A 23,517-nucleotide genomic window follows, 5' to 3' on the forward strand; every position below is an offset into this window, starting at 1 on the left:
TGAACAATCCTGACATCAAATTTGTTTGCACAGCACACAAACAATGCAGCAATAATTCGATTTTTGTTCTGACCGGGGCAGCAATTGTCACTGTAAAATCGAAATTCGTTAACACCTTGCTTAATTTTTTTTTCAATAAAGTCAAATAAAAAGCTTGCAACTTCGTTTGCTCTTTGTGAGCTATGGTTTCGTCATAACCCTAACAGAAACTGTCATTTGTACCAATATCGACGATGGTGAAATTACTTAAACTTAATTTTTTTTTTATAATAGAACACTGAAGCTTTAGCCTTAGGACAAATGAGTGTTTTCTCGTAATCAAAAACAAGCAACGCTGAAATTTTTACTTGTCTTTAGTTTTACTTCTTTCGTATCCGACTCTTTCAAACTTTGAGCTAAATCTTTGTTTTTTAAGTGCGACTCATATTGTTCTTGTACAGCTGCTTTTTCTTTTTCATTTGAGTTTTTATACATTACACAATCGTCGCACTGGTCCCAGTAAAAAAGGATTTTATGAGATTGCAGTTCGGACAATTGAACAAGCCGTTTGCTCAATTGTCTAAAATGCATTCGGACAATTGGAGTGTTTGTTCAATTGTCCAATGCATTATGCCCAATCATCCGCAATATTTCTCGTGTCTAAAAAGCTGCAAAAATAATATGAAAAATTATTGAAACATTGAAAAAACGGTAGAAAATGGATAATTCTTGATATATACAGAAAAGGAAAGTATAAAAATACCTCGATCGAGGAAAAGGAAAGAGTTTGCCGAAAAATCACTTTTTAACTGACATTATACTGCTGTACTTGACATTTTATGGGTAAAGTAGAGAAGATTATGATAATGAGTGACACTTCATTATCGACTCTGAATATTTGTAGAATGGTAAAATATAATGATATTTCTATTCATTCTTAAATTATATATATATATATATATTTTATTTCTAACAATTTTTAAAATTTTATCTATTTGATGTATAATTGTAATATATATTATAATACATAATATAAATAATATTAACATAATATTATTAATTAATAATAATATATAATTATAATTATACTTGTTGCTTTTATTTGAAGAACACTTTATTGAACAAAATAACAAAAGAACTTAATAAACTAAATGAACAGTTTTATATAACTACAACACGTTGTCTCGAGCTCGCACACCTCTGTTCGACGTTACCCGTAACACTAAATCGCCACCGAGCTCCTCCCAGTTGCTCAAGTCTTTCCCCTTCTTTTCTAATGCCTCAGTGGCGCTCCAGAGTGGGGATATCGGAAGCAATAACTCCAGGAATCGCAGATTGACTCAACAGATTTCCTCAACATTCCTCCCCCCCTTGTTCCTTGAACGAAGATTAGATTTTCGAATAAGTAAGATGGTCCATAAAGATCCATAAAGAATTAATGCTAGGTAAATGTTAAATTGAACAACGGTTGAATGCATATGCAAAGGAACAAAAAAGATTAAACCAGTTGTCCTTGTAGGACATGATTTAACTAATGTGGGAGGATGATGGTTCGCCACTCGCCACTTCGAGTTCTTCAGTCTGGTCAGTTGTCGTTGAGATGATGGGTAGATGAATCAATTTCGTCACCGGTCTGATGTAGACTCCACGTTGAGTTTTAATTGTGGCCACCCGAACTAGTTGATTCGCACCTCGGTGTGTTTGGAGTACGCGCCCAAGAGGCCAATGCCCATTGGGCCCTAATAGGGATGTGTCCGCCACGATTACCATGTCTCCAACTTTGAGATCTGTTTTGGGTCGTGTCCACTTAGTCCTCTGTTGAAGTGTATTCAGGTAGTCAGAGGACCATTTGCGCCAAAAGTGGTCGCGCATCCCACGTACGAGTTTCCAGTGAGTCAGTCGATCCAGGTTTGCTTCAGCTAGAGAAGGTTGAGGGATCGAGGCTAGTGCAGTTCCGACCAAAAAATGACCTGGTGTCAATGCGTCGAGATCGTCAAGCTCTCCACTCAACGGAACCATCGGACGGCTATTAAGCACCATTTCGATTTCGACGAGTAACGTTGAAAATTCCTCGTAAGTTAGTTTTCGGGTGCCGGCGACACGCCGGAGTTGGGTTTTCATGGACTTGACTCCGGCTTCCCAGAGGCCGCCAAAGTGAGGGGCCGAAGGAGGTATGAAGGACCACTTTATTTGACGTTGAGTTAGGGATTCTTCGACATTGTTCCAATCGACCCTGGCTTCGGAGAACATCCGCTTGAGCTCAAGGTCAGCGCCTCGAAAGTTGGTGGCGTTATCACTCCATATTTCAGCTGGGTTTCCTCGACGACCTGTAAATCGTGATAAAGTGCCTAGAAAGCTTTCGGTAGTGAGGTCTCCAACGAGTTCCAAGTGAATTGCTTTGGTTGTTAGACAGACAAAGACTGCAACGTAGCCTTTGGAACTCGAGATTCCTCTTCCTTTTGAGCGCAAGATTTGGAAGGGTCCTACATAGTCGACACCAACTTTGCTGAATGGTCTTGATGGATTGACTCGGGCTGCTGGTAGGTCAGCCATGAGTTGGGTTGAAGTCCTCCTCGACGTTTTAGCGCACACCACGCATTTTCGGACGAAGGATTTGACTTTTGCTCGACCTCCGATAACGCAAGCCCTTTTTAACACGTAAGCATAGGTGACCGTAGAGCCCGCGTGTAGAGCTCTTTGATGAGCCCAATCTATTATCAATTCAGCTAGATGACTGCGGCTGGCCAATATGGGAGGATGCTTTTCCTCATCACATAGGGAAGAATTTTCAAGCCTACCCCCGACTCTCAAGACCCTTTCTCCGTCTAGAAAGGGGTTGAGTCGAGCGATGACATTGTTTTTTGGAATCGACTTGCCTTGATCCAAAAGTTGAATCTCGTGTTGAAGATCTTGTTGTTGAGATATCTTGATGCAGTTAAGAAATTCCCTGTTTATCTCCTGAGTGATTGTTAGGGCTAGCGGAGAAGGTGAGTTGGAAAGGGTGGCACGAGATTGAAATAATCGTCGACATCGTACCAGGGTCCTCGTGAGCTTCAGAAGAGATGAGAATCGGCTGATGATTGTTGAAGTTGTTGTTACTGTAAAGCATTGAATCGAAGGGCGGTTTTTAATATTCTGAACGTCGGTAGGTCTCGCTATAAATTCCCGAGGCCATGTGTCCGCATCCTGTCGAAGCCAGGGTGGCCCTTGCCACCAGAGTTGGTTTGGGGCTAGACTTTCGGTGTCAGTTCCTCTGGTAGCGAGGTCTGCCGGATTGTCTTCGGAAGGTACGTAACGCCACTTGATGCCAGGTAGTAACTCTTGGATGTGGGTGATGTAGTTGTCCACGAGGTCGTTTCCAACCGGCTCGTTTGAGGCAAGCCAGTTTAAAACAATCTGCGAGTCGCTCCATGCACAGCAATCATGTAACTCGACCCTGAGAGCTTCGGAGTGCGTTTTGATCAATTTTGCTCCTAGTAGAGCCGCGCGAAGTTCTAGTCGTGGTATGGTCATTCTGGCACTTGATTTTTGAGAAGGTAGCAAGCTCTTATTAGGCGTCAACTTGGTCTTGGCTGTCAACAGGTGTGTCGTGTGGTTGGTAAGTGAGTAAACCGTCGCAGCCATGGCTCTCCAGATATCTTGTATGTACATCTTTCCTACTATGATGAGGGGTGCAAGCCATCCGATAGGGTCGAAAAGTCTGGCTAGTTCGGCTAGAGCCTTTCGTTTGGTTAAAACTTCGTCATGGCTAGATGTAGGTGGAGAGAATTTCAGCAGATCCGACACTGGGTCCCACGCGAGTCCTAGCTCATTGACGAGGCCTCCTATCTCGAAGTGTCGCCAACTTGGTCGCAGTCTGTCGGAGGGTTCTATATCTTCTATGAGTTCTGGGTTGTTTGAAACCCATTTCTTCAGTTCGAATCCTCCTTTTTTCAATAACTCTATGAGTTGATCTCTGCGTTGTCTTGCGGTTTTAAGATCCTTTCCGCCACTTAAAAAATCGTCAACGTAGAGTTCTTCCTGAATGGATTTAACCCCCTCTGGATATGTGGTTCCTTCGTCTTTGCAGAGTTGCTTTAATGTTCTCAAGGCAAGGTACGGGGAACAAGTTTCTCCATAAGTGACTGTCAGCAACGCGAAGTGCTCCTCGGGTTGATCGGAATCTGGGCTCCAAAGGATCCTTTGGAGATGAGTGTCCGTTGGCTTGATCAAGACTTGCCTAAACATCATCTTGATGTCGGCGCAATAAGCGATCTTGAGTCTTCTCCAATTAGTGACGACGTTGGCGATGTCGCTTTGAAGTTTTGGACCGGCATAGAGGGCGTCGTTGAGACTGTGACCTGAAGATGTTGGCCTGGATGCATTGAAGACGACTCTGAATTTTTTACTATCATCGCTACGTTGCCAAATTCCATGATGGGGGATATAGTTGCTCTTGATAGAGTTGTCGTCGATCTCTTGATGGGTTAATCGTCTCATGTGTCCCAATTGAAGGTAATCCCTCATGAAACGGATATATTCTTGTTTGAATAGCTTTTCTTGTTGCATTCTCTTTTGTTGTGCCGATAAAACGCTACGAGCTGCTGACAGGCTTGATCCTAAGGAATCGAGGGCTTCGTTGTTTACTGGTAAGGGCACGATGTAACGCCCTAGTGGATCGCGGCTATGTTGAGTTTCGTAAAGTTGTTCGCACTTCAAGTCATCTGGAGAACAACGTGGTTTCGATGGAATTTCTTCAATTGCCCAGAATTTTTGAAGTATGTTTGCGAGCCTCTCGTTCCATGAATCCTTCTCGTTGTTCCTTACGGTGAGGGCGACGTTAACTGTTGATTCATTTCCTTCTCCTCGGGCGACTCCTGTGATGATCCAACCGAAGATTGTGTTTTGGGCTAGCAGTTGGTTTCTCCTTTCGATTCCAGGACGTAACACCTGACTGTAGATGTTTGTTCCAATGATGATGTCAATCTTGGCTGGAGTTGCGAAATGCGGATCAGCGAGTGTGAGTCCGTTGAATTCATTGGCGCTGTGATGCAACGCTGCGGTTGGAGTGGTAATTCCGATGTGGTGAAGTCCGTAAACTTCGACTTGCATCGGTTCTTGCTGGCTTGTCGAATGTAGGAAGATTGTTGTTTTGACTTTTGCTGAGTCCATGGGTAAACCTACGATGCCAGAAATGCTCAGCTGGTGTATTTCCAAGGGGGTGCCTAATTTCCGCGCCAGTCTCTCTTCTATAAATGTTGCTTCTGAACAGGGATCTAGAAGAGCCCTGACTTTTATCCGACGGTGAGCTCCATTCCCCAAAGTCACTATTGCCGTCGGTAGTAATGGAAGTCAGGAATTGTCGCTCTCTTGCGTTGTAATGTTGTCGGCGTTTGTTGTGCGCATTCGCTTTTTGGGGGTGGTTCCATATGAGGTGCTGCCCGCTGGTCTTTTTTCTGATCCGCTGTGTAATAGTGTGTGGTGAGTCCGTTTGCAGGTGCGGCAAGTCTGCGTCGATGGGCAGGTCGAAGAGAGGTGATTGTCCTTTAGGCAATTGAAACAGAGTTTCTTTTGTTTGGCCACTTCTCTACGATCGGTAGGCGTCAATTTTTGAAATATCTCGCAGTGGCCTGTATAGTGTGGACCTTCACACTTAGCGCATTTTGCCGTCATCGTGACTGCTGTCATTGTTTGCCTGGTTGTCGATCCACTTGTTGATTTCGACGGAGTCGTTGTTGGTCGGCTGCGACTGAACTCTAGCGATTTAAGAGTCCGGCATCGTCTCTCTAAAAACGTGAATAACTGGGTGAAGGTCGGGTAGAAATCGTTTGAAGTATTAATGTCCGGAGCCAATCTCTGCAACTCCTCTTCCCAGTCTCGACGGGTTGTTGAGTCCATAGTGTCGGTGGCGATGGAGACGAACCAGTCATCCCAGTGATCCACTGGGCGTCCTAGTGCTCTGAGTTGTTCCCGATGACGTCTCAGTTCGTCAATCAGCTTTTGAAGTTCTGTTAGAGATTCTTCTTTGAGGTGGCGTAACCTTTTCAGGCTGATCAGATGACTCTGCACTAGTAGGTACTTATTGCCGTACCGAGTCTCTAGCGTTGACCATGCTGTCGCGTAGCTGTGTCCTGTGATAGGAATGGTTTGAATGGCCGTTAGGGCCTCTCCACTTACGAGTGTTTTCAGATAATACAGTTTATCCACATCTTTCAAGGTTGGGTCTGAGTGGATCAATGAGCGATACAGGTCTTTGAATGACTCCCATTGTTGTCGATCACCATTAAACTGAGGTATTGTGATCTTTGGAAGTCTTGACTGTGTTGAAATGGATGTTTGATTGTCCGGGATTCGAACAACGTTAGTAGTTCCGGGTTGAAGTCGAGCTTGAATGTCGAAGAGAAGTCCTTTGGTTGTGACGTAGTCTGTTTCTGCTTCGTGGTATACTCCTTCCGTGAAGTAGGGATCGTCGTTGACTTCTTCCGCCTCGTGTAGGATAGCTACGTGATTCGCCTGAAAGTCATCCCAGTATGATTCCAAAAGGTGGAGGCGACTGTGCACCAAGCCCAACGTCCATTGGTTGACTGGTTGGTTCGATGTGGATGGTAGTCCCCTTTTAATCACTGCTGCCAGTTCGCGTTGAGATCGTGTGTCCATTCTGCAATGAGAAATTAAAAGGATAGTTAATTTGCAGCCTCACTGGCTTATGAGGATTAAGAAATCGCTCTCGGTATAATTTGTGATGGTGGGGTTGTGAAAACCGCCGACCCATCAGTTAGTCTCTGTTTAATGACGAGCAAGGCGCCGTTTTCAACCAAGGTTGTCATTCGATTTGACCCGATGGTCAGAAGTTTTCGTTTCGCATTGGGAAAGACCCAAACCTTTTCCTTTGTTTAGTTTTATGACCCTCAGGTAGTCAAGGCATTCGTCTTCGATTATCACATGATTTGAATGAGATATATATAACTTCTGCTCTCTGTGGTGAGAGAGAGAGAAATTTGTTCACGTGAGAATATTTCGAATAGTTCTTATTCAGAATGTGAGGAGTCGCATTCTGTTTGCATGTTATAATATGTGAAGCAATAATCAGAATAGTGCCGAAAAGGTTGTACTTACTTATTCCAGATGGTTTATTGTTCAAGTAGTTCCTGCACCTTTTGCATGCGAAGCTGCCTCTTCGGATTCCTGCTCCCTCTCACACACAAATCCGGCTCGAAGGACCAATTTGTTGCTTTTATTTGAAGAACACTTTATTGAACAAAATAACAAAAGAACTTAATAAACTAAATGAACAGTTTTATATAACTACAACACGTTGTCTCGAGCTCGCACACCTCTGTTCGACGTTACCCGTAACACTAAATCGCCACCGAGCTCCTCCCAGTTGCTCAAGTCTTTCCCCTTCTTTTCTAATGCCTCAGTGGCGCTCCAGAGTGGGGATATCGGAAGCAATAACTCCAGGAATCGCAGATTGACTCAACAGATTTCCTCAACAATACTTATGTACTAAATAATTTCAAATAATTAAACTAATTTTTAATTTAATTAGTTTCATTAAAATTTAAATAAAAATATTTAAATTAGTACTAAAAAATATAAACATATAATAAAAACATAACAATAAATGAAATATAAAAGTAAGAAAATTTTTAATTCAATTAATTCAATATTTATTCCTTTTTTAAAAAATCAGAAAGAAATCTACTATTATATTTTACCATTCGACAAATATTGAGAGTCGATAATGAAGTGTAACTCATTATCATAATCTTCTCTTCTTTACCCATAAAATGTCAAGTACAGCAGTATACTCTCAGTTAAAAAGTGATTTTTCGGAAAACACTTTCCTTTTCCTAGATCGAGGTATTTTTATACATTCTTTTTCTGTATATATCAAGAATTATGCATTTTCTACCGTTTTTTCAATGTTTCAATAGTTTTTCATATTATTTTTGCAGCTTTTTAGACACGAGAAATATTGCGGATGATTGGGCATAATGCATTGGACAATTGAACAAACACTCCAATTGTCCGAATGCATTTTAGACAATTGAGCAAACGGCTTGCTTAATTGTCCAAACTGCTATCTCAAAAAATCCTTTTTTACTGGGGTCCTTCTTTGCAACAAAAAAGGATATATTAAATTCGGAATTAAAAATATCTCTGTACTGTCTTCTTGTTGCAATTTCGTGATCAGGAAAATTTTCTTGCATCCATTCTTCGTACAAATCGTACATTTTATTGACGGATTGTATTTCTTCAATTAGATACTCCTTGGAAGTATTTGACTTACTGTAATGACTAGGCATTCGAGGGATGATATCAATGTGATTTCTAGCACTTTCTTTTGCTTTGGTATTATCAGACAGTGAACGTTTAGGGTTTTATCCTCGTTTATCAGGAGATACAATTCTAGCGTTTTTTGATTTTTTACAGCAGTTCGAACAGAGCCATCAGAAATATCAAGAGTGTTAAGAAACATTGGTTTACAGACTTGAATTTGTTTTCCCTGAACTGTAAAGTAATACTTTAATGACAGTTGATTTTTTTTACTGTTTGCTATCTGCTTAGATATAACGTGGCGCGCTAGAAAGTCCCATTTCCCATATTTATTAGGAATCTCCCAGAATTGATTGTGAATTTGTTGTCTTTCAGCATCGGTTATTTTTGTACAACCGTTTCTACGACAAGAAAGATCACACGCAGCTTTCATTTTTCGCCCTCTTATGAGTTTATGTTTATCATTGAAATGTTCAATTCCAAAATTCAACTGTAGTTTCCTGATATTTTTTTTCCATTTTGATGGATTAGACTGACGTTTTCTAGTTATTTTTTCCGGTGCAGTATAGTTTCTAGAAAAAACTTTTCTTTGTCTTGGAAGAATTTCAATTTCAAGCGAACTGTTTCCAGCAGATTCTTCAGGTGCAATTTCTGCGTCTTTACAATCACTTTCTGATATATCGTTTACTGGTGGTACCTCAATTTTACTACTTCTCATCTGAAAATCATCTTCTAATAAAACATCCACTGCAGATATTTCAGCATCAGTTCCTGCGTCTTGAGGAGCTTGAAAGATATTTTCAAAAAATATTTTCTTATTAGTAGGGGTTAATAGCTCGGTTGACAAAAGTACTAACTGTCATTTTAGTTGATTCTGAGATTTCAATCTCTTGAGCAACAGGAATGGCATTATCCGAACGAACTGGAAATATCGGTGTTGAAAATGCATTTTGTTGACATGAAATTTCGGAATTTTCAATCTCTTGAGTAACAGGAATTGCATTCTCTAGACGAACGGTAAATTTCGGTGTTAAAAGTTTATTTTCATTTTGTTTATCCTTGGTTCTTTTTTTAAAAGTTTAATCATTTGTATTTTCTTGATATGTAGTACACACTTTATTCCTGGTCCTTTTTGTGCAAGATATGTTATTTGCAGAACTGCTGGACGGAACAGCTGTAAATTTCGATTGTGTAATTTTCCGTTTGCTGTAAAATTAAAAGTTGATTATTAACATAATTTATTTCAAAAATAAAATGTTACAAAGTAAATCCGAGTAAATCACACATTTTTATCTATTTTAAGTTTTCTGATTGCTACTCACCTTTCTTTAAGACATTCATAGTGAATTAGAACGAAGAATCTCATAAAATACTGCGTGTAATACTGATCGATGTATTATAAAAACACTGAAAAAGTAATGATAACTAAACATTAAATATTTTCTGAGATATTTATTGTTTTCAATTTTTTTAAATGAATATTTGCAACTCTAAATATTAAAGAAAGTTAATATTGAATTAGTAAACATTTGACATTTTTCTTTGAGGTTAGGTTTACTTTTAATATTATTTACAAGGCAGTTGTAATTGAAATTTATTTTTAAAAATTTTAATTTAATTAAATTTTCTAATTCCTACTCACATTTTTCCCACATTTATAATAATTCATTAAAACGATGAATCTCATATAATATTGCGTTTAAAACAAATTAAAAACAACGTTTTTAACAACCGTCAACCACGAAAATGTGACAATGTTTTTCTAAATATCAGCTGCATCTGTCGGTAATGCGCAAGTGCGTGCGGCTCAGTCATGATTCTGAGATACATATATTCTGCTCGGAAATGATTTATAAGTACTTTCTGCTCGGAACATAACAATAAAATCTGTAGTGCAACGTTCAATAAAATCTTAATTATTTAATCTACAAGCATCCTATAAATAAAAAAACTTTGTGCATTAGAGAAATTATTTTATATACTATTAGTACTTATAATTTTCTCGAAACATCCAAAAACCAACATAAGCGAGTTCCAAAAGTGCTCGCGAACTTACGTACCTTCCAAACGTTTCACAGAGTTATGTACATTCTGCTCTGCACCACAAAGTTACGTGATTTCCAAAACGGTTGTGGAAGTTACGTACTTTCCAAAACGTCTGTGAAAGTTGCGTGCATTCGACTTGGGGCTATCGAATTATTTTATATTATATGACAATTAAATTAATTATTATAATGTGAATATTCAAATTTTTCTTTGAAACCATTTTTGAATTATCCCGCCGTTTTAGTCAACCACTTGTTAACCAATGGGAGATCAGTTGCAGCTTAAGAGAAAGATATTTTTTTCTATCCATAGTTGGTTAGGTTTTTTTTTATGCGCGGCGAATCCGGGTTCAATCCCCAGTCCCTCCAAATTTATTTCAAAAAATTTCCGCGTTAATATTAATAATAAATAAACATAAGTTAAGGCAAAAATGAAGGAAGAAAATGAAATAATTAATTTTTTTTTATTATTATATTTGTAAATTTAATTTTTATGTTTATTATCTTAAGTAATAAATAAAGTTTAAAAAATATTAAATAAACAAATATTATAATATTAAAATAATAATAATATAATAAAAAATAATTTATATTCATAAATTATATAAAATATATATATATATACCGTAAAATGGGGTAAAGTCGGCGTTTGGGGGTAAAGTCGGCCGGCGCTTTAAATCATTTTAAAATTTAACTATTACTTTTTTCCAGAAGAAATCCGAGTTTTATTAAAAATGTAGTTAGAATTAATGTAAATTAATAAATGAAATACAATATTTAAGTGGTTAAAGCGCCGGCCGACATTACCCGCAAACGCCGACTTTACCCCATTTTACGGTATATATTACAATTACTGCAGACAATTTTATAGTAATTTCTTGGAAAATAACAATTTAAAAATCTATGAATTTTCCTGGAAATTTACTAAGATAATTTTTTGGAACTTAACCAAGGAAGTTAACAGGAAGTTAATAAGGGAAACTACCGGACCTAAGACATTTTCATATTCAGGGAAATAAACAGGAAGTTTCTACAAAGTTACCAGTGGAAACTTCCGAAGTTACCTTGAATATTTTTCTGGAAACTTCCTGGAAATAATGGTGCTATGTGGGTAAATACATGTACACTATGCCATGTGCACACGGAGAGACCCGTAGGAGTAATTTTTATAAAATGTAACACTATGTTTTACTATATTTTGCTTTGCATAGTCCGGAAATAAGGGACTTTTTATAATATTTACTATTTTTAGTACTAATTTACAAATGTGTAACAAATTTCTTTGTTTTTTTAAATAATATCTAAAACTAAAAGTATTACATTTACCTCAATATTTTTTTTGGAAAAAATACTAAATCCTATAGTAAAACAGTAAGACCATCATTTGTAACCAAATACTGTTTATCATAAGAAAAAAATAATGGTAAAATTTTCTTATTATCTGTTCGAAACGAGTGCAGTATTTGAAAAAAGCTATAGTGAATTTAGATGGAGCGTCTACGGAAAATTACTACAGTCGTACTACTACCTGTCAAAAGTACAATGGAAAAAAAACGTAAATGTATTATTTGCAATTTTTGTATTCACTAACACTAGGAGGCACTCGCTTGAACATTAAGAACTTACTTATATTATACATACACATTCACGTATCGGACGCAACGCAATAATACATATATACCATTCTTAGTTTTCTCACTGTTCTTATATATATATTAATCACAAGTTCTTTTTACCCCTCGCGAGATACAAAAATAAAGATGCCATCTATTGAGAAGAAAATGGCGCGAAATTTAAAATTCATTATTCTGCAGTGTTATTCAATGCAAAGAGATTTTATTTACAAAAATGACTGGAAACTTTAAATTTTTTAATAATTATTTATTTTTATTAGAAATGACATTTGTATAATTTATATTTTTCATTATAAGTTTTGATTTTTATTTATATAGTTAGTTTATACCTATGTTATGTTAATTGTGATGTATAGGGATATATAGTAATTTATTACCATTTGTAACTAGAGACCTCATTGGATGTGTGTGTGTGTGTGCTTCTATATGACATGCGTAGTCATTCCTTTACCATGTCTCAAACAGTAAAGTTGTCTTTCTCATGTATCACATATTATGTTAAATAAATGCTATTTAAATACATTACAATTGGCGACGAGGTGCAACTGGTGATCGGAAGTGGTCAATATTAGTGAGTTTCATCTGTTTTGTGGCAAAGGGCTGTTAAAAACAGAAATTTTAAGTGATAATTTTACGTGCAAGGCACAGGGCCACGTGTTTGAGGAAAATTTACGGCACTCGTAAAGTATGAGTAAGCAGCAGTTGGAAGCTGATTTTAAAACTTTGGAGTCAGACAAAAAGAAACTGGAGGCTTGGAGACAGAAATTGGAAGCAACGAAAAACGAATTGATACAGCAACGTGAGCAGGTTAATAGAGAGGGTCAATTGTTGAATCAAAATCAACTTTTGTTTGAAGAAGAAAAAAGAAAAATGGCGTCGACCATTGGCTCTATTAATGAATATTCACGAAGTGAGAATTGGACCATGTGGCACGAGCGTCTGGAGCAGTATTTCCTGGCCAACAACGTAAAAGATGATAGGAAAGCAGCTCTTTTCCTTACCTTAATTGGCAGTGAGGGATACTCCATTCTAAGAAGTGTTTGTTCACCTGAGTTACCAAGTGCAAAAACGTATGCAGATTTGGCGATTCTTATGAAAAATCATATGGAACCAGAACCTAACATCATGCTGGAAAGGTTCAAATTCAAAAAGTGTAATCAAGGTCAAGGCGAGGACATCAGGTCATTTGTCGAGAACTTAAAAAAATCGTCAATCCATTGTAATTTTGGAGCAAGTCAGAGTGAGGCTATGCGGGACCAATTCGTGTGGGGGCTGTACATGGAATCATTGCAGAAAAGATTGCTTCGTGAGAAGGAATTAACTTTTGAGAAAGCTGTCGAACTGGCAATTACGTTCGAAATAGCTAGCAGAGGAACTTCAGGTTCAAAGCAGGAAACAATGGGTGATCCTGAGAAGGTCAACTATGTCAACAACAACAACAAGAGGTCTTCAAATGGTAATAGCAATAAGTCGTCGAAAAAGAATGTAAGTAATTTTAAGTGTTTTTGTTGTGGCAAGTTAAATCATTTTTCGTCTGAATGTCGTTTCAAATCATTTTCTTGTAATGTTTGTAAGAAAAAAGGTCATTTGGAAGCGGTTTGTAAATTTAAGGGTGACTCGGTTAAAGATTTTAAAGATAAAAATAAAAATGACGGTAAAGAAAAAGTTAGGTTAAAGTCTAAACAAAATTATCTTGAAGATTGTGATTTGTCCGGGGATTTTGAAAAGTTATGGGCAATTAACGATGTAAATATTGAAAAGGTCAATTATGTAAAACCGTACGAGATTGTAATGAAAGTTGAAGATTCGGAATTTAATTTTGAAATCGACACAGGGTCGCCAGTCACCGCTTTTTCTAAGGAATTTTTTGCAAATTCGGGTTTGAAGTGCGAGTTAGAAAAAACGAATCGAAAATTCCAGAGTTATGCAGGGGATCCAATTATTCCAATTGGAAAAGTTAATGTCAAAGTGGATTTTAATAATGATTGTAAAGCTTTGGAATTGTTTATTTTGCCTGGAGGGGGTTTGCCAATTATTGGACGAGATTGGATTTCGACTTTTGACATTTTTCAGAATTCGGAAACTAAAAAAATTAATAAAATGGAATTTTATGAAAGGTCCAATCTAGAAAAAGTTTTAAAACAATTTGATGTCGTTTTTTCAAATGAAATTGGTTTATTTAATAAGGGAAAATTTGATCTTGAATTGAAAGACGATGTCAAACCGGTTTTTTGCAGGCCCCGCCCAGCTCCGTACGCACTGAAAGGAAAAATTGATAAGGAATTAAATAGACTCGAAGCGGCTAATGTAATTTATCCGGTGAAAAGTTGTGAGTGGGCTACACCGATAGTTCCAATTCTTAAGAAAAATGGCGATATAAGAATTTGTGGAGATTATAAAATTACTGTAAATCCGAATTTGAAAATTGATCGACATCCTGTTCCGAGAATTCAGGATTTGTTTGTTGAATTAAAACCGAGTGTCATATTTAGTAAATTGGACATGTCAAACGCTTATCAGCAACTTGAGTTGAGCGAGGAATCGCAAAAATTGACTACTATTAGTACTCATAGGGGGTTATTTGCATTTAAACGGTTAACATTCGGTATCGCGTCGGCACCAGGAATTTTTCAAAGGGAAATGGAAAAATTGTTCGCTGGTATTGAAGGGGTATTGGTGTTTTTTGATGATATCTTGATTACAGGATCATCTTTCGAGGAACACGATGAAAGATTAAAAAAGGTCTTACAAATTTTTAAAGATCACGGATTAAAGCTTGAGATTTCGAAATGCGAATTAGCTAAAGAAAAGATAGTGTTTCTCGGGTATGAATTGTCGGCAAAGGGAATTAAAGTAGCAGAAAGTAAAATTGAAGCTATAATGAAAATTCCGAGGCCAACTAAAGTTAAAGAGTTGCAGGTCTTTTTGGGATCCGTAAATTATCACGCGAAATTCATTCGCGGATTTTCGGAAACATTAAGCCCGTTGTATAGATTATTAAAAAAAGGGGTAAAATGGGATTGGTCGGACGAATGTGAAAAATCTTTTTTAGCAATTAAAGAAAAGTTAACGTCTAGTGAGGTTCTCATGCAATACGATCCTGAGTTACCTTTGAAAATTACGACTGACGCTTCACCACATGGGGTGGGGGCAATTTTGTCGCACGTCGTGAATGGAAGGGATAGACCGATTGCGTTTGCTTCCTCGACGTTGAATAAAGCTGAGACGGGATATTCTCAGTTGGATCGCGAAGCACTGTCGTTGGTGTTTGGGGTTAAATCCTTTCATCAATTTGTTTATGGCAGATTGTTCACATTAGAGACTGACCATAAGCCTTTGATTTATATTTTCGGCGATAAAAAGGGAATTCCGCTAATGGCGGCATCGCGCGTTCAGCGCTGGGCAATATTTTTATCGGGATATAATTATAAAATTAAATATATCGAGGGAAAAAATAATCAAGCTGATTGCCTGTCCCGCTTTCCGGTTAATAATGACAAAAAAGAAATTGACAATGAAAGCAATGAATATTCTTATTTGAATTACGTGACTAATGATGTTAAAGTAATTTCAATTGACGTTCTTCGCGATGAAACTGAAAATGACTGTGAATTAAAGACAGTAAAACGTTTTATACTGGAGGGATGGCCAGGCAAAGTTTCGGATGATTTAAAAAATTTCGCGAATAAAAGTAGGGAATTGACAATTGAAAATGGATGCATAATGTGGGGACATCGAATTGTAATACCGAAATCGTTGAGAAAAGAATTGCTCGCGGAATTACACAGTGCTCACATGGGGGTTGTTCGTATGAAGGGATTAGCGAGATCTTACATTTGGTGGCCGAGTATTGATAAAGATATTGAATTGATTAGTAAATCGTGCGAAATGTGTTTAAAAAATGCAAATAACCCACCGAGAGCAGATTTGCATTCTTGGGAATGGCCTAATGGCCCGAATCACAGAATTCACGCGGATTTTTTGGGTCCGGTTTCTGGTGAAATGTTTTTGATAATTGTCGATGCTTATTCGAAATGGGTCGATGTAAAGTTGATGAAGAATATCACGGCAGAAAATACAATCAGAGTTTTTAAAGAGTATTTTTGTACGTGGGGTTTACCGTTCAAACTAGTAACTGATAATGGTCCAACTTTTACGTCGTTTGCTTTTCGAGATTTTGTAGTGAAAAATGGTATTCACCATATCAAGTCTCCGCCGTACCATCCAGCTTCTAATGGAGCTGCCGAAAATGCTGTAAAAACGTTTAAGAGTAAATTTGAATTGCTCAGATTGGAAACAGATAGTCAGGATGCGTTAGTTAAATATCTTTTTTATTGGCGTTCAACTCCACATTGTTCGACGGGAGTTACTCCAGCTGAACTTCAGTGTAATCGAAAATTTAGAAATAGATTTGATTTGTTAAAAACAGAAGTTCGCGAAAGGGTTATTCGTAGTCAGGAAGCACAAAAGAAATTTTTTCACGGTAATCGAGCAATTCAATTTGATAATAAAGAAGTTGTGATAGCAAAAGATTATATGGCGGATAATTGGCAGAAATCTGAAATCGAGAAACAATTGGGTCCAGTTACTTATCAAGTCAGAACAGAGGATAATAGACTCTGGAAACGTCACGTTGATCAGCTCCGTCCATGTAATCTTTCGCTTGAAAGGAAAGAGTGGGAAAGTGAAAATGTGAGAGGGGAAAAGGTTGTCGATGTTGATGGGAGAATTGCGAATGAGAATTCAAAAGAGATAATCGAGTTGTCAGAAAAAGATTTGCCTGTTAAAAAAGTAAATATTGAAAAGTTAAGGGTTTGTAATAAATCTATTATTAATGAAACAGTTGTTAATGATGATAAATCTGAAACTTGTATTAATTTGAGGCGATCATCGAGAATTAGGAAGCCGAGAGTTGTTCTTGATTTGTAACTTTGACTTTTGAACTAAGTGCGGAGGAGTGTGATGTATAGGGATATATAGTAATTTATTACCATTTGTAACTAGAGACCTCATTGGATGTGTGTGTGTGTGCTTCTATATGACATGCGTAGTCATTCCTTTACCATGTCTCAAACAGTAAAGTTGTCTTTCTCATGTATCACATATTATGTTAAATAAATGCTATTTAAATACATTACATTAATAGCCAATAGAAACACTCGCGCCGAGTAATCTTCGTTGTTTCACTAAAGATTACTACAAGGAAAAGTATCTTTCGAAACACAACCTCTTAAATTACATTATACTTTAATATAAAAAAGACAAAGTTGTCTTTTATAATTAGATGACTCATATTCTAGTTTTTCCTTTATATGATTTTCCTACACAAAATATTGAAAATTACTACTTTAAAATAGATAAATTCTTATTAAAATAAACAAAATTCTCAATTACTGTAATACATTTTAATAAAAGTTCCTTATTTCCGGACTCTGCAAAGCAAAATAGTAAAACATAGTGTTACATTTTATAAAAATTACTCCTTCGGGTCTCTCCGTGCATAAAGAAGGTATATCTTTAACAGTTTCTTAAAAAAAGTTCCATTAAAACCGTAAACATTTTTTGCGTTCAGGGTGGCGTAACCTCTTAATTACGTCTACTTGATCTCAAATAGTGCGGGCGTGAGTTTAATCCCACTATGAGAAAGGGATTCACTTTTTCAGAAATTCTAAAATGAAAAATTTTCACATTATTTATGTTTTCTTGCAAATGTATTATAATTACATAATCAAAACCAAAATGAAGAAAGAACTTACAATCTATCTAGTTAAAGTTTTTTGTATGGAATTTTGAGAAAAATATACAGACCTAATACCGGACTCTTATGCCAATAACCATCTCGTATTTCTAAATAATCCGAACGGCAGTAATCACTTTTAAAAATGTCTAGTGAAGAAATATTTAAAACAATGCGTTCTCCGTGTGTTGCTGTTATTCGCCATTCGCAACGTTCTCCATCCAGGATTGGAGAACTGTTTGGATGATTTGGAGAACCGAAACTTCCGCTGTTTTCTTGAAACGTTTTCCCACATTCTGTTTATAATAAAAATATCAATTAATCTTAATGTATGTCAGGAATCTAGTAAATTAAAAATTTACGATAAACAATATTTTGATTGTTCAAGGCAAAGACAATTTTCAATTGAGGAGCTGGATCGAAGAACCGCCGCTTCGCTCGGACCAGACGCGCTAATACCAGTCGGGTAGCAGCCCAATGGGAAAAATACCATTGGCGTATTAATGGCCCAATAATGGGAGCCAGGGATGCCAATATAATTTCCATAATGGCACCCAATAATGGACCATAATTGGTAAAGTCATGGAATGTCCACGCCGATGCCAATGATTGGCAACCATCGTTGGCAAATTATTGGCAACCAATAATTAGCAAATATTAAAAATTTTAATAACAATTTAAAAAATCAATTATTTAAAAATTTTTTTTTATTTTTATTATTTGTTAATAGTTAATATTATTATTATTATTTTATTTTTAATAATTAAATTAAAATAAAAAAATGGTCATCACAGTATTAGGGAAACCATTTCTTCCAAAAAAAAGTTTGTCTCACATCACCATAAATAGGAGAGACATCGTGCAGAAAAAAATTTCGACAAAAAAATTTTCGATCACTACTTATATACCAATCTAATGTCATCTTAACTGCGAGAAACAGTTATGATGTTCGCCTTCCCTGTGGCGTTGAGCGAAATAAAGTCCAGAGCGGAGCCATCAACGCAGCGCGGGAAAATTTGAAAAACTTGATTTTATTAGATATTTTATTTTATTTAAAATATGACAAATAATTAATTTAATAAATAATTATTAATAATATAATGTCATATTTAATAATTAGTTATATAATTTTTTCAACGAAAATTTGACAAAAAAATAATTTGTAACAAAAAAAATATTACCATAAAAAAAAATTTTTTTTGTCTAAGTTTTTCTATAGAAAATTTTTTTCAAGAAAATTATTTGTGGCCTAAAAAAAATATCACGATGAGAAAAAAATTATTTTGTCAAATATTCTCTCCAAAAAAATTAACTATATAACGTACCTACACATTAGTTAATTATTTTTTGTGTTACGATAATTTAACAAAAAAATTATTCGTAACACAAAAAAATATCACAAACAAAAAAAAATTTTTTCTTCAAATTTTCTTTGTAAAGAATTGTTTGTGTCTTAAAAAAAATATCACGATGAAAAATTATTTTTTGTGTCAAAATTTCTCCTTAAAAGAATTAATTAACTAAATAACGCAATTAATAGTTAATTAACTTTTTTACTACGAAAATTAAACAAAATATTATTCGTAGCAAAAAAAAATATCACAATAAAAAAATAATTTTTTTTGTGAAATTTCTCTGTAAAAAAATTAATTAACTAAATAACGCAATTAATAGTTAATTAATTTTTTTACTACGAAAACTAAACAAAAAAATTATTCGTAGCACAAAAAAATATCACGATAAAAAAAAAATTTTTTTTTCGCCATTGACATGAAAAAGTGTCTTTTTTGTGCCTGTTTTGGGCAGATAAAGTAGCACTTTTTAAAGCAGTTTGGGCCAACTGCCTAAAAAAGACTTTTTTAGGCAGAAAACTGCCCTATAAAGTCTTTTTTAGGCAGTAAACTGCCCTATAAAGTCTTTTTTAGGCAGTTGTTAATTTTTGCATAATTTTTGTAATAATATATATATATATATATATATATTAAAATTGTTTCACTTTTTCATAACAATGGCAAAAAAAATAGCGTATGTGGCTCGCACGTAGTAATTTTTAGGTTCGGATGATTTCAATACTCGCTGTCTGTGCGACTTCGGTTCGACTTGGCTCGCTTTCGGCTCGTCTTCATTTCACCTACAGCTCGCCTTCGTCTCACCTACGCCGCACTAACGACAGCTCGTACTGAAAATTACATCCTCACTTAAAAAGTGCTACTTTACGTGCTTGCCACATAATATACTATTCTTCAAATTTTCTTTGTCAAAAATTATTTGTGTCTTAAAAAAAAATCACGAGGAGAAATAATTTTTTTGTCAAATATTTTCTGTAAAAAAATTAATTAACTAAATAACGTAATTATTAGTTACTTAAATTTTTTTTACTACGAAAGTTTAAAAAAAAATAATTTTTTTTTATGGTAATATTTTTTTTGTTACAAATTATTTTTTTGTCAAATTTTCGTTGAAAAAATTATATAACTAATTATTAAATATGACATTATATTATTAATAATTATTTATTAAATTAATTATTTGTCATATTTTAAATAAAATAAAATATCTAATAAAATCAAGTTTTTCAAATTTTCCCGCGCTGCGTTGATGGCTCCGCTCTGGACTTTATTTCGCTCAACGCCACAGGGAAGGCGAACATCATAACTGTTTCTCGCAGTTAAGATGACATTAGATTGGTATATAAGTAGTGATCGAAAATTTTTTTGTCGAAATTTTTTTCTGCACGATGTCTCTCCTATTTATGGTGATGTGAGACAAACTTTTTTTTGGAAGAAATGGTTTCCCTAATACTGTGATGACCATTTTTTTATTTTAATTTAATTATTAAAAATAAAATAATAATAATAATATTAACTATTAACAAATAATAAAAATAAAAAAAAATTTTTTAAATAATTGATTTTTTAAATTGTTATTAAAATTTTTAATATTTGCTAATTATTGGTTGCCAATAATTTGCCAACGATGGTTGCCAATCATTGGCATCGGCGTGGACATTCCATGACTTTACCAATTATGGTCCTTTATTGGGTGTCAATGACTTTTCATTGGCTCCCATCATTGGGCCAATTAATACGCCACTGGTGACTCGGCAATTTCCCATTGGGAGTGTGTGGCCCAGAGGCGCCCACTGCCACCAGTCTGGTATTAGCGCGTCCGGTCCAAGCGAAGCGTCGGTTCTTTGATCCAGCTCCTCAATTGGTGAAATCTACACTAAAAAATGAAAGTAACATATGATTTGAATTTGAGGCAATATCTGATGAGTAACAAAAGCAATGCACACAATACCTTGCTGCAAGATTCAGACATATATTCATGAATGAGTAATAGGACTTGGCCTCTCCTTTGGATGTGATAGCTTAATCCCTTCACTGTCAGCGACACATACGTTGTGTCATGATCATATTAACACAAAGTAAAGGAAATTTTTTATTTAAATTGTAAATTAAATTCTTTTATATCATTATTCGCACACTACAGGTATCAATGAATTTGGTTAAGTAATAATTAAATAATTATTTATTATTTTTAACTAATGAATTATTGAAAAACAAGTAAAAATCACGAACTTTTTTTTTAATTCAGAGACCACAAAAACCCTTATATACTAAGTTTCATAAAAATTTGTCAACCAGAATTTGTTGGACATTTTGGGACCACAGTATCAATTTTTTCTCTAACAGTGAAAGGGTTAAGACTGTGTGGGCATCCTCTGATGTCCATAGCTATAGGTATATTTTACCATATACATCAGGTGCGCACGTAGTTCTATTAGAGACTGCTTTCATTTCCACGGGCCAAGTCCCCACTCCATATCGTATCAATGTCTAGTTCTTGTAGCAAGGTGCTCAATTGTTCCTGTGAAAAAAGACAATTTTCGCTTTGACACATAGTTATTAAATTCTTCTTAAACGGCATTTATGGAAAACCCTTATGGAAAGACTCGTGTGTCTTTCCCAGCAATGTGTCTCTCCTAGCGGCTAGACCATTTGACATAGAGGGTTGAAATTTGATACACACATGTATTTTCACGTGCAGATTACGGAAAAATATAGTTAGCATGATTGAATGTTCATAGCGTTGTTAAGGAAAAATAATAACACAGGTCTACAAAATAAGACTTTTTAAGTAAAGAGCCCTGGCGGATTGTGAAAACCGAGTTGTAACCGAATTGGGTTACGATTCGGTTACGATTCGGTTACGTTTCGGTTCATTGTGAAATATTATCGTTAATCGACGAAATATGTAGTAAATAACTATTAGGAATGGTTATTATACATTTAGAGAGCTTATTTATGCAATAATAATAATAATAAATTAAAATATAATTAATTAATAATAAGTATTTTAAGTGTACAGTGCATACAGTTGTTGAATTACCATATATATGTATATTACCATTAACGGCAGCTGTGATACGCGCGTTAAACCCTAGATGGCGTTAAGGATCACTTTTTCGAATGAATTTCTAAAATTAAGCCCTTGAGTGTCAAATGTGTAAGTGAATATATAAGTTTTAAAAAAATAGATCAATTTATTATAACAACTTTTTTGACTTGTACAAATATAAAAAATAAATTTTTATAACGAACAAAAATTTTTTTAATAAGAAAAAGTTTTTTTTGTGTCAAAATTATTCTTTCTCATTTTATTGAGAAAAAAAATTTTTTTATTCAGAAAAAAAAAATTTTTTAGGGAAAAAAGTTTTTTTATGTCAAAATTAATGTTTCTCATTTCATTGAGGAAAAAAATTATTTTAAGAATAAAAAATTTTTTTGGAAAAAATTTTTTTTCAAAATTAATCTTTCTCATTTTATTGATGAAAATAAAAATAATAATTAAACAAATAACAAAAATAATTTTAAATAATAATTACAATAATAATAATTAAACAAATAACAAAAATAAACATTTTTTTCTTAATAAAATTTCTTTTTCTTCAATAAAATAAAAAAGATTAATTTTGAAAAAAACTTTTTCTCATTAAAAAAATTTTTGTTCGTTATAAAAATTTATTTTTTATATTTGTACAAATCAAAAAAGTTGTTTTAATAAATTGATCTATTTTTTTAAAACTTATATATTCACTTACACATTTGACACTCAAGGGCTTAATTTTAGAAATTCATTCGAAAAAGTGATCCTTAACGCCATCTAGGGTTTAACGCGCGTATCACAGCTGCCGCTAATGGTAATATACATATATGTATATGGTAATTCAACAACTGTATGCACTGTACACTTAAAACACTTATTATTAATTAATTATATCTTAATTTATTATTATTATTGCATAAATAAGCTCTTTAAATGTATATTAACCATTACTAATAGTTATTTACTACATATTTCGTCAATTAACGATATTATTTCACAATGAACCGAAACGTAACCGAATCGTAACCGAATCGTAACCCAATTCGGTTACAACTCGGTTTTCCCAATCCGCCAGGGAGGGGATAAAGTCTCCAAAAAGAGTATTTTTGAGGGTTTTCATTATTTTTTTCTCCTTAACCCGACATGCTAGACACTTCTATATAGACTTAAAATAAAGCTAAGATAGTACACTTTAAGACCTAATTATGCAAAATTAAAAAAAATTTGAAATTTATAAAAATGTGGGTAAATACCCAAAAACCGTGATTTTAAGGTAAGTGTTTTCAGTATTTTTTCTTCTTAACCTGACGTGCTAGAGACTTCTATATAGGCCTAAATTAAAACCTTAAATCGTACACTGTAAGATCCGTAGGCGCCAGATAAAAATTTTTTGAAAAAAATGGGGTAAAGACCCCCAAAAATATGTGTTTCAGGGTTTTCAGTATTTTTTTTTCTCCTTAAGGGGAGGTTCCCA

At 34.9% G+C, this 23,517-nt stretch overlaps 1 protein-coding gene across 5 annotated transcripts in view; it reads right to left on the minus strand.

The window, feature by feature from the left end:
* The window catches only part of LOC127284386 (tolloid-like protein 2), a 228,910-nt gene that overhangs the window by 47,713 nt on the left and 157,680 nt on the right, over nt 1-23,517 (minus strand). For all 5 annotated transcript variants that reach the window (XR_007843472.1, XM_051309786.1, XM_051309787.1 and 2 more), the window contains one exon: nt 17,726-17,950. Coding sequence is in view for 4 of the 5 variants with exons in the window: in XM_051309786.1 (XP_051165743.1) it covers nt 17,726-17,950 (225 nt within the window). In the remaining variant the exon portion in view is untranslated. The remainder of the gene's footprint in view (nt 1-17,725; nt 17,951-23,517) is intronic.

The sequence above is a fragment of the Leptopilina boulardi genome, unplaced genomic scaffold, assembly GCF_019393585.1.
Source record: "Leptopilina boulardi isolate dan_hultmark-lab unplaced genomic scaffold, ZJU_Lbou_2.1 LbouV2_324, whole genome shotgun sequence".
Classification (NCBI taxonomy): Eukaryota; Metazoa; Arthropoda; class Insecta; order Hymenoptera; family Figitidae; genus Leptopilina; species Leptopilina boulardi.